This window comes from Danio rerio, chromosome 12, assembly GCF_052040795.2.
Source record: "Danio rerio strain M-AB ecotype USA chromosome 12, GRCz13ab, whole genome shotgun sequence".
Classification (NCBI taxonomy): domain Eukaryota; kingdom Metazoa; phylum Chordata; class Actinopteri; order Cypriniformes; family Danionidae; genus Danio; species Danio rerio.
Window position 1 is genome coordinate 39582401 of NC_141032.1, and position 13099 is coordinate 39595499.

At 33.4% G+C, this 13099-nt stretch overlaps 1 protein-coding gene across 1 annotated transcript; it reads left to right on the forward strand.

The window, feature by feature from the left end:
• The first annotated feature begins 7035 nt into the window (after positions 1-7035).
• LOC147834537 (uncharacterized) lies at positions 7036-10859 on the forward strand. The gene is made up of 3 exons (XM_087276833.1): positions 7036-8465; positions 8795-8917; positions 9263-10859. The coding sequence occupies exons 1-3, from the start codon at positions 8363-8365 to the stop codon at positions 9568-9570; spliced, it is 534 nt and encodes a 177-aa protein (XP_087132959.1). The 5' UTR covers positions 7036-8362; the 3' UTR covers positions 9571-10859.
• The last annotated feature ends 2240 nt before the right edge of the window (positions 10860-13099 follow it).

Genomic DNA, 13099 nt, shown 5'->3' on the forward strand with positions numbered 1-13099 from the left:
AAGAGTGATGGCGACGCAGTGCCGCAGCAGGTAGTGCTGTCACCTCACAGCAAGAAGGCAGCTGGTTAGAGCCTCGGTTGGGTCAGTTGGCATTTCTATGTGGAGTTTGCATGTTCTCCCTACGTTTGAGTGGGTTTCCTCTGGGTGCTCCGGTTTCCCTCACAGTCCAAAGACATTCAGTACAGGTGAATTGGGTAGGCTAAATTGTTTGTAGTGTGAATGAGTGTGTATGGATGTTTCTCAGAGATGGGTTGCTTCTGGAAGGGCATCCGCTGCGTAAAACATATGCTGGATAAATTGGCGGTTCATTCTGCTGTGGCGACCCCAGATTAATAAAGGGACTAAGCTGAAAAGAACATGAATGAATGAATAAAAGAGTAATTGAGTTGTCAAAAAAAAAAGTATAATGCTTCTGATATATTTAAACAGCGAATATGTATTAAGAAATGCAATATTATCAAGCTTTGTGTTTCTCATAGTAAAAACTGCATGTTGCTATCACAGAATGAGGCAAGACCATACTTTAAGTGACAATATTGTTTATTTTACGTCTTTTGTTTATTTCAGTTTTGTCTGCAGTACGTTGCCCTGTGTTTCATGTGATATGTGATTAGATTTTTTTCTCAGGTATGTAAAATTATTTTCTTTATAAGTTAATTTGTTTTGTTAAAATGTTAAGAGTTCAGCAGATAATGGCTGATGCTGCTATGGTTTTGTCTGCAGTATATTGCCCTGTGTTTCATGTGATACGTGATTTTATTTGATTTGTAAGTTGATAACAATTGCAAACAACACAATGCAGAGGTCACCAATCGTTACACTGGCCCTAAAACAGTTTAAATTAATGTGATGAGATGAGATTGTAAATAATGCTGGGTTCCATGCAATTGCTTCAAGTAATTCCAACACAAATTAATTTACTTAATCCTTTTTTTTATTATTTTAAGAGGATTGATTCAGCTGAGTAGTTTCAACAAGCAGCAAAACTTTTTTTTAAATGCACATGAGAACATCAGTGAACAGTGAAAACCATCTAAAAAAAAGCAAACTGGCTGCATGTGAAGTCTAAATATTATCAGTTAATTTAGATTATAGTCTTATCAGCCGGTCAGGCACAAACAAGTAACCTTCTTGCAAGTGGCAAACAAAAATGCAAGAGAGTGAGAGTGAAAGAAAGTCTATATGAAACAATCGTCTTTTCATGTCAAATCTGATCGTAACATTCTTGACATTTCACACCTCCTATATTCCTCCCAGGACTCCAGAAAGGTAATCTAGTGTAGCTGAAGGCAGATTGAGAGACAGGCTGCTCTGCTGTGCTTGCGTTCCCAATGGCTGTGTACATATCAGGTTCCCTCCCTCATGCTTCCAAACAGTTTTGAGGATTTTTGCTCTCCGTTTCCTTAGCAAGCTGAGGTGTTTTTGTTCATCGTTTCTTAAATTGTTTGAGTTTGAGCAGGAAAGGTGGTTCTCCAAGGGTCTCTTTCTCAGATTGCGATACAACAGATTCTTTTGACTGCTAGAGCCTGAGGCCAAATCACAGGATATATTTTGATGTTTTGGACTCTGGAAAGACCTCGACTTTCCTTTTATATGCTTTAAGTAAAACAATAACAGTCCTACTGTAATATTATGCCTGCCTAAGTGTTTTTGTACCATTAAAATGGTAAAGGACACAACCTTGATTATTAGCAGTGATTGGCTTGACAGGCTGTCATAGATGGAGAGAAAACATCACTATTGGGCTTTTGTATGACTGTGAAAATTTTATTTTATGTAACAATTTATATAAAAACTAATCCCATTATTTATTAATTTATTTATTTAGGATGGTTTATGTGGTTATGGTTAATCTGTCTAGTGCTAACCCTATTGATACCACTTCACTTGAAGTGTTGTTAAAAAGTCATTAAACCATTATAATCATGACATGACACGTTATGAAAGAGGATGAGATTAATCCCCTTAGTTATGACATTTTACATGCAAAGATGACATTGTTTGTTATAAAAATTTGAAATAAACAAATACATAAAAAATATAAACAAATACAAATATTGTTACCTGTTTTTGTCTTCGTCATGACAGCTTGACCAAGACAACAACACTTGTCATAAACCCCTCATAAACATAATTGTCATTAAACCTTTATAAATATAATGGAAAGGCATCTGTTGTGTAAAACATGCTGGAATAGTTGATGGTTCATTCCACTGTGGTGACCCCTGATAAATTAGGGACTAAGCCAAATGAAAATGAATGTTAACAATTTATATAAAAACTAATCCCACTACTTTATTTATATATTTATTTGTTTGTTTGTTTGTTTGTTTGTTTGTTTGTTTGTTTGTTTGTTGAGCCATTAAAAAACACTGCACTACTTTTTGATGCTAACCCTATTGATAACACTTTACTTGAAGGGGTGTTCATAATCATCATGACACGTCATGAATATAAATGAGATTTTATCCATGCTTATAACAGCTCTCATTAAGTGTTATCCACTGAGCTATGACATTTTAAATGCAAATATGACATTGTTTGTTATAGCAACTTGACATAAACAAATACATCATTTCATGCTTTTGTCTTCATCATGACAACTTGACCAAGACAACAACACTTGTCATAAACCTGTCATAAACATGATTGTCATGAAACCATTATAAATATGTTATGAGTTTTATAACACTGTTATCAATAAATAAATATATAAATATACAGCTGAAGTCAGAATTTTTAGCCCCCTTTGATTTTTTCCCCCCTTTTTAAATATTAAATTATATCAAATTATGTTTAACAGAGCAAGGACATTTTCACAGTATGTCTGATAATATTTTTTCTTCTGGAGACAGTCTTATTTGTTTTATTTCGGCTAGAATAACAGCAGTTTTTTTTTATTTTTTTAAACATTTCAAGATCATTAGCCCCTTTAAGCTATATATATTTTTTTCTCTATGGTCTAAAGAACAAACCATTGTTAAACAAAAACTTGCCTAATTACCCTAACCTGCCTAGTTAACCAAATTAACGTAGTTAAGACTTTAAATGCCACTTTAAGCTATATAGAAGTGTCTTGAAAAATATCTAGTCAAATATTATTTACTGTCATCATGGCAAAGATAAAATAAATCAGTTATTAGAAATGAGTTATTAAAACTATATATATATATGAATGATGTGTCATGTCATTATTAAATCTTTCATGGCAGTCTTATGAACACCCCTTCAAGTGTCACCACACTATTTTATCTATTGCTTGTTCTGACTATATTTTAGATATATACAGCTATGAATATTTACATATTCTAATTCTGTGTTTGGCTAAAATATGATGTCATTTCATTTAAATAAAATAAATACATAATAATAAAAATTCTAGGGATGTTAGGGTGACCTTTTTTTTCTATTGTAGTTTTACTGTGTACAAAAACTCTGCTTTTAATCGTAACATTATATTCAAGAGCATGTTTCTATATTGTAACTAGTGTTTGTGTGTGTGTGTGTGTGTGTGTGTGTGTGTGTGTGTGTGTGTGTGTGTGTGTGTGTGTGTGTGTGTGTGTGCACGCTTAAGTGTTTGCATGTTACTCTTTTGTTGCTTTGATTACTTCTATTGTCCTCATTAATTGCTTGAAATAAGTCTGCCAAATGATTAAATGTAAAATTGTATTTTAACAATATGATTTGATTTCCCAGGCAGTACTCAGTCTAAGTGTGTTTCATTCCTTTCAAATGACAGGGGACAAAAATTACCCTCCAGGCATAAACAAAGAAGAATTAAATGATCATGATGTCACTGGATAAATTCAAATACACTGAAAAAACAATAGTCAAAGATGATTCATTGCATTTACTACAATTTTATCAAGGTTAGTGGTTGAAAACTATTTATTTGGGCTGGATTTAAACAAACAAATTAAGTTGAAGATTACTAAATTTAATTTGTTTAAATTCAGCCCATATAAATTGTTTGCAACAATTTTGCAGGCATCAAGTTCTACACTAAAAGATGTAGATAAGCAGGGCATCTTCTGTCCTTTGTTTCCACTGGTTTTTTGTTGTACAAATGTATGCTGCTTCTAGTAAGCACATCGTAAAAATGCAGAGGAATGCCAGTGGAAGAGCTTGGGTTTCCCCAATTTCTTCGACTCGAAAACGCCAAACCATAAAAATATCCAAGTACCTCCGGTCCTTTGAAAAGCTATACGGAAACTTGATCTTAAATAGCCTGGCATGCCTTAAGCTGCAGCAAACAAACAACAACAACATTATAATTGCAACCAAACCAAAAAATGACATGAATTTGTCTTGGCCTCCAATTTTTGATGTATGTGCAGTGAACTGGAAGTTTGTCACTCTGAAACCTCAAATCTGGGTATTGACATGCTAAAAGCAACTGTTTGTGGCCCAGAGAAGCAGAAATAATTTTTCTATAAAACAAACTATTCAGCAGTGGCATGTAATTGTCGAAACCAGATATTTCTGTTGCGGTGCAATGCACACTCAAACGAGCCTAGTCGAACAATTACAGCTGTTTTTACATTTACAGTCCCATTTGCATCAGAAATATCTTATTGCACTAGAAATATATATAAAAAAATCATTTTCTGTCATATTGTTCCAGATTTTGACTTCCTCTGTGAAACATAAAAGGAATACATTTAAAAGATCAAATAGAGGAGTTTTGGTTTTGGTGAGATGAACTTGACAACCTTTCATTCTGACTCAGTTCTATTGTGAATCCAGCATTTCTGCATTTACCAGAAAAACAGTTTTACATAAGGACATTATCCAAACGATGCACATGGATCTGTGAAAATGGGAAAAAATTATTAATTATGATAATACCCAGCAGGCACAGGACATCATCATGACGTCAGATTGACGTGTTACCCAATTGTTGTGGGACATTGCATTTTGTTTGGAAATGAAAATCAGGTTGACGGCAGATAGATTGTAAAAAAGTATGGATGTAGTATCCATGACGTCAACCTGTAGGTTTCGAAAGAGCACAAATAAAGCTAAAAGTGGGCGTTGCCAACCCTCACCATTTTGTTTGTGCGTCATCGTGCCAACCGGGGGTAACTGAAAAAGGGCAAAGAGTAAGAGTGAGAGCAGAGCTATAGATGCCCCCTAGAATTTTTAACTTTTAAAAACACTGTTATAATACATTGAGCCCCAAAGCATTGTTCTTATTGCACTTTTCTACAGAAGGAAAACGCAAATTACTACCAAATATTTCAAATTGAGTCTGTGTTAGTAAATGCAAGGCTATTTATGAAATATACTGTATGACAACATTTTATATGACTTTTCTATACCCTACAGCCAATCAATCTGTCAGATTTTGGAGTGCATTACAGGTCTAAAGACAATTATGAACGATACATTATCTTAAATAAAACAAATACATTTATTGATATGGTATATAAGAATTTTACTTACCTAGAAAATGGAGGCCACTTAAATGGCACAATTAACAGCATACAGTATGCCATGTTTTCTGATTATTGTAGGAAATAATTCCGAAAGGCGATTGACTGTGTAAAGCCACATAAAATAAAACAGAAATACGACGTATATGCCAAGCTCAGTGGCTTATCAGCCGGAATCAGCTGTGGTGAAGTGACGGCAACTAGCGAGACCTAGGTGTCACTCCTCACCCCCTCACAGTTGTAATTAAGTGTAATATTAGCTATATGAACCAAAATAGTTTTTTGTACCAGGCTGTAATCTGTACAAGGCTGTAAAGACCTTTTTTTTCTGCTGTAAAGTTGGCCTTCTTAACATCGGGTTCAATAGAAATGTGCTCTATTATAGAGCCAGAACTAACGTAATTTCAATGAATTGCAGTTTCAGTTAATTACATATTAGCTTTACGAGGGAGAGCGAGATGTTGCCGGTTGGTCAGAACCCAACGTCAGGCCGGCGTCAATGTCCAACATCGGACAGACATTGCATTTTGGTTACTTTCTAACGCAACCTAAAAACAACCAAATATCAACATCTAAAGATGTTACAGCTTGACATAATGTGGACATTATCAATATGACGTCTATCAGATGTTGAATTTTGGTTGCTATTCTTGACAAATAAGTGTCAGTATTTGACATTAATATGGGTATATTTAAAAATGTGAACTTTGGATTTGACCCAAATGTCTAAAATGTATGTATATATATATATATATATATATATATATATATATATATATATATATATATATATATATATATATATATATATATATATATATATATATATATATATATATATATATATATATATATATATATATATATATATGTATGTATATGTATATATGTATATGTATATGTATATATATATATGTATATGTATATATATATATATATATATATATATATATATATATATATATATATATATATATGTATATGTATATGTATGTATATATATATACATATACATATATACATATACATATACATACATATATATATTTTTAAATATACCCATATTAATGTCAAATACTGACATTTATTTATATATATATATATATATATATATATATATATATATATATATATATATATATATATATATATATATATATATATATATATATATATATATATATATATAAGGTTGTCTAGGCAGGTTAGGGTAATTAGGCAAGTTATTGTATAACAATGTTGTACAATACAGTAATATACAGTTCAGTAGACTATCAAAAAAATATATAGCTTAAAGGGGCTAATAATTTTTACCCTGAAGGGGTTCTTAAAAAAAAAAAAAAAAAAAAAAAACTGCTTTTATTCTAGCCACAATAATACAAATAGTAAAAAAAAATAATAATAAAATTAAATTAAAAAAGACTTTCTCCAGAAGAAACAATATTATCAGACATACTTTGAAAATGTCCTTGCTCTGTTAAACATAATTTGGGTAATCTTTAAAAAACAAACAAAAAATAAATAAATAAATAAATAAATAAAAGGGTGGCTAATAATTCTGAAGTCAACTGTAATAATTCTGATATTTTTTTTTCTGACAAAAAAGTGTTTTGTGCCACTTTTATCGTGATCTTTTGCATGTTGTAGTCCCAAATTCGCCTATATTTACACATATACTTTTCTTTTTGTTCCACATTCACTTTAATGCATCTCTAAAACTCACCTTTTGTGTTCTACAGAAGAAGGAATCATTTAAATTTTGGAATGACATAAAGTTAATAATACCAAAATGTTCAGTTTTGAATGAATTACCCTGGATGAAGGATTTGATGAAGTGTATCATTTCTGTTTTGGTCTATTAGCGCTCTTCATTTAGTTTAAATTAATTACTGTAATTCTATATAAGTGTTGACAGATACATTTATCATTTAATTTAAGCAGACAGCCTCAAAACCATTAGAGACTCTTCCAGATGATGAACGATAGATGATTTGGGTCATCTGTGTGTGTGTGAGTGTTTGTGAGTGCCATTAAGCCCATTTCTGTGAATCTCCTGCCTTATACAGCACGTTAATACAAATTGTGCATGCTTACAGTGGCCACACACACGAGCATACACTGCTATGGGAATAGTAGAGCCTATTAAAATGCATTCATAATGCGTATCCTAAGGAAACTCTCAGCCATGATTAGCTGACTAAGTGTTTTGTGAAACTCACACTGTGGCCATGCCCTGAGGGGAGCTATCATTTAGAAGAGTTAATGAAGCTTTTCATACCTAATTAGCCCTTGGCAAGATGGGGAATTATACAAGAAGAAAGTTTATTAGCACATGAGGCTGAAGGATTACAAAAAACTCAAAGCAGATCTGTTGAGGCAGATGGGTTTGTTTTGCGTTTAAAATCGAACTCTGAGCTGATATACTGTTTGGTTAAAGTTCATATTTTTTGACCAGGCTTGTTATTAATATTTAATAAATAATATAAATAATTCTTGTTAACTTCTGGCCGCAGCCATATGTGATCTATATCTGATTAACCACGTGGATGGATGATAACAGCCTGCTGCGCTTACCAGTAGGAACAGAAGGCCCCTACTGACCCATATCTATCAGCTGATAATCACTGATAACATTCGAATCGGCTGTCAGATTGTATATAGCAGTTGTTTTTATGAAGTTCTCAAACCTTTTTTTTTAAATTTTCAGTGCATAATAATGTTTTTGGGCAATATTTCTTTGTTCACAAATGACCTTGAGTGTGAATGCAGCAAACTGGAGAAGGTTCTAGAGTTTTCAAGGCCTGCGGAGAAATTCCCACCCAATGGAAAGCCTCCTGACTGGCCTTCAGTCAGCCAGAGTACCAGTAGGAGTGAGATAAGGCTATTTCACTCTCTTTCTCCTTCCTCATGCCAGATTTCCAGCAGCAATGAGGCTTATCAGAAAGATAAGGACAGCAGGAAACAGTGGCCCCGGGATGGAGAATGTGGATGGAGTACATTGTTCGGGGAGAACCAGAGGTAGAAATCAAGGTATTTGCTTTGACACCTAAAATTGGAGATGGGAGTGAAACTTTTGTTTATGAGAGTCCTAAACACTGACCAATCATTTCTCATCAGTTTAAAAGCCCATTACTTTCAGTCTAAAAGTGTCAGCCAACTTGCATAAAGTAGTAATCTGGCTGTACTGTAACACACATCCATATGATTTACAGTCATGTGTCACCACAGAAGTCATGGTGTGGTTCTATTTTAGGTGTTAAACAAGAAGTTTCATTCCCAGGAGATGTTTGATTGACATTTTTTCATATTAGGTGCTATGAAAAGGTCAACAAAACTTTAACAAGCATTCTTTCTTTCAGTCCGAGAGAAACTGCACTGGACGAGGAGCGAGAGGAAGACACTGAGGGATTCTGAACATGATTATTGGTCTTTAGTTATTGTGCACTGGCTGATCTACATACAAGAGCGGACACAGAGGAAAGGTGAGGGAAATTGTCTTTAAGGTTCAGATAAACTCTTGATTATTTTGAATTCCATTATATGGAAGGCATTGAAGGGATGGTCTACTACATTAATTATTGATTTATAATTAGAATATAATTATTTAAATATTATATATGCATACAGAATTTTGTTTGTGAAAACTTTTTTTAAGATTTGATTATTAAATTATGGTTTTTATAAGTGTCTACTTGTTGAGACACTTATTTTTAGTAAGATTAAAATTAATATACAGTTAAAGTCAGAATTATTAACCCCCCTGAATTATTAGCCAGCCTTTTTATTTTATTTTTTTTTCATTTTTCATAAAGTGTGAATCTTTTCAGACTGGTTTCTTGAACATGACAATGAGTTCACTGTACCTAAATGGGCTCCACAGTCACCAGATCTCAATCCAATAGAGCACCTTTGGGATGTGGTGGAATGGGAGATTTGCATTATGGATGTGCAACAGACAAATCTGCAGCAACTGTGTGATGCTATCAAGTCAATATGGACCAAAATCTCTGAGGAATATTTCCAGTACCTTGTTGAATCTATGACACGAAGGATTAAGGCAGTTCTGAAGGCTAAAGATGGTTCAACCCCCGGTACAAGCAAGGTGTACCTAATAAAGTGGCCGGTTAGTCTGTAATGCCGTTTTCCATCATATTTTGTAGGATGAGAGTCTAACAAATACAAATTTACTTTAATTAGTACCTCCAGGCAAATGTGTCCCCCCACCTCCAATTACAGATCAGTCCAGCAGTCAAATCAGATGTAAAGTTAGTTTAAAAAAAAAAATAGTTTATTCATTGTTTTAGTTATTAAATTAATTTTAAGCAAACTAATCTTTTAAAATGTAGAGATTGCTTTATTAGAAAAAAGTAAAAAGCAAGACTGAGTGATATAAGAAAAAGACAGATAAATAAATACAAATACGGCGGGTGCATATTACTGTAGACTGCCTGGTTATTGCTTAGGACCCTCAAATCACTAAATCCACCCCTGATGTGATCATTGGCTGATACTCGAAATGTGGGTGATTTCAGGTTTTACTGTCCACATGGGAAAATTTGGAACTCATGCTGTAGATGAAAATCAGTCATAGACAGCTTTAAACTCTCCTTGAACACTAGCGGACTTTTATCCTGTAAAACAGACAAAACCCACCAAAAATAGTCCTGGTTTCAGCAGTCTAACACTGTGGTCTAAGGACTTCAGATCCAAACCACAATTTAATCTCTACATCTCGATGGAATGATGTAATCTCCAGCTTTTCCTCCTTCTCTCCTCACCCGTTCACTTTACATTCATCTCTCTCTTGTTTGGGTTAGAAAGCTCTGCTCACTTATGCAGTATCCCCCCCCTCAGATTACGATGAGTGCTACGCTTCAAAAAGATATAGATTGTAGATGTAATGACTTTGGCTGCTTCCCCTGGGCTTGCCAATGTTTGTGTTTGCGCTGTGAGGGCAATGTGGGTTGTAACAGGGCTCAAAACGGCGATCAAAAATGAGATGCTTGGTTAGTGTGCGTGAGGAATGTCCTGCTCTCCGTTTTGCACTGGCCTGCTACCTATCAGCGTAATAAAGAAAACGCAAGGGCAATTTCCTTATTCCTTGCTCCATTTGCACCAAGTTTAGTGCAGATCTGCGCTACCTCCGTCACATTCTTATCTTTGCTTTTTCCAACCTCAAGCACCATTAAAATCTGAATTCGAGGAGGTCTGAATGTTTTATCGACGCACCAAGTCATGTCATAGCGCACTATATTTTATGACATTTTCCAAATGTACCATGCTTGAAATACACTGGAATTAATTCATGCAAATAGACTATCATGACAGTCCAGAGATTACGATGGTTACAATAGTTAGTGTCTATTAAATCTGAGGACACCTTCTACCAATTAACTTCTCATTAATAAAAGTTAATTAAATATGATATTTGTTGTTGTTAAATTTATATTTTTGTAATAAATCATGTTATATTAAAGCGATGGTTCACCCAAAACTGAAAATGATGGCCTTACTTGCTTAAGTCAAGTCAAATTGAGCTTTATTGTCATACGAAATGTTGTGTCTCGCAGGTCCATGGTGCTACATAAATGAACATAATCCTAAATATTAACTCAACATTGAACAAAAGAGTTATTTTAAACCTTTTTAGTTTTACATAAAAAATTATAACTAACATACTGAAGCTGTAATCCATATTTAATAACTATATGTATACATAAACTACACACATAACCTAAGATTCACTGTACAATTACTTTTGGTCACACTTTTTTGATGGTCCTTGTTTGTTGAATTTAAGTTACATTGCATCTACATGCCAACTAATTTCATTAGATTGTAATTAGACTGTTAGTTTGGGGTTAGTGAAGGTTGACATGTACTTGCAAAGTTTCTTACAGTCAGTTGAATGTCTGTTTAGGAGCAGTATCAACAGATATTTAGGAGACAGTCTAATATTCAAATGGACCATCAAAATAAAGTGTTCTGTACTTTTACATAAGTCAGTACGATAAGGTGCAAAAGAGGCATTTTAAGGTTGTAAAAAAAAAAAAAAAAGTAGTGCAACATGATTTGTAATACATTCACAAGTAAACATTGTTTTTCTTATTAAGTTCTTGTAAAATGGAGTTCTAATAAAGTGTTCAGTGCATATAGGGAGAAACGTGTTTCTGCAAGTGGTTTGTCAAGCCCACTAACCTGTGTGAGGCAAGCTCAGAACTGAGTTCACAATCCAGTCATCGTCAAATTTTAATTCGGAAATTGGGTTGACTTTCTGTTTTCTCTCTGTCTTCTGTTGAACACACACACACAAAAAAAAAAATCAATAAATAAAATAAATTAAAAAATAAATAAATATATATATATATATATATATATATATATATATATATATATATATATATATATATATATATATATATATATATATATATATATATATATATATATATATATATATATATATATATATATATATATATATATATATATATATATATATATATATATATATATATATATATGTTGAATATCAGTAGCTAATGACCCCATAGCCCACTCTAAAACGTGATGCTAAATAACAAAAATAAGGGGGCAACCATAGGGGAACCATTTTAAGTGCTACACTGTAAAGACAATCTTGATGATTTACATTTTTTAGTCATCTCAACTTACATCAATCAAACTAACTTAAACTATTAAGTTAAACTTTGTTTAAGCCTAACTTTAAAAAAAAAATGTTGAAACCTGATTAAAGTATTAAAATGTCAAAGCAAGATTAAAAAGTATTTGTTGTCTTTATTTCTGTACATAACACTTACAGTATACTTTTAAAGATCATAATATGCAGCACCTTAACCACCCCAAAAAACTACAAAAGAACCAGCACTTAAATTAGTCTCATATAATTACAATCCAAAAGTTTTTAAAAAAGCTGAATTATTTTTGTGTGTACATTTTCCTCTACTATGGAGGCCCACTACCTATCAGCGTAATAAAGAAAACACAAGGTCAATGTTCCTATTCCTTGCCCCAGTATAGCTGCACATCTGCAGCACCTCCTTATCTTATGCTACTGTTTTTTCCTCTCACAAGCACCATTCAATTCGGCTTGGTGGATCAGGGCTTAGCACTGTCGCCTCACATCAAGAAGGTCACTGGTTCGAGTCCCGGCTGGGCCAGTTGGCATTTCTGTTTGGAGTTTGCATGTTCTCCTGCGTTGTGTGGGTTTCCTCCGGGTGCTCCGGTTTCCCCCAGTCCAAAAACATACTTGAATATAAGTGAATTAGCTAAACTAAATTGGCCATAGTGTATGAGTGTGTGTAAAAGAGTATGGGTGTTTCTCAGCACTGGGTTGCAGCTAAAAGGGCATCCACTGCGCAAAACATATGCTGGAATAGCTGGCGGTTCATTCCACTGAGGTGCCCTTTGATAAATCAGAGACTAAGCCAAAGGAAAATGAATGAATGAATGAATGAATGAATAAATGAATGAATGAATGAATGAATGAATGAAGCACCATTAAAATCTCAAATCATTTGTAAAAATAAGTTCAGATTTTTTACTGATCGCTGTGCCACAGCACTAACTCATGTCATCACACACTATTTTTTATGACACATTCCAAATGTAGCATGATAAAAAACACAGTTTTATTCATGCAA

Excerpts from the sequence above, each read along its gene's own strand:
- LOC147834537 (XM_087276833.1), top strand. The coding sequence starts at position 8,363 with ATGAGGCTTATCAGAAAGATAAGGACAGCAGGAAACAGTGGCCCCGGG. Across the intron at positions 8,466-8,794 it reads AACCAGAGGTAGAAATCAAG|TCCGAGAGAAACTGCACTGG; the intron begins GTATTTGCTTTG and ends TCTTTCTTTCAG. Across the intron at positions 8,918-9,262 it reads AGAGCGGACACAGAGGAAAG|ACTGGTTTCTTGAACATGAC; the intron begins GTGAGGGAAATT and ends GAATCTTTTCAG.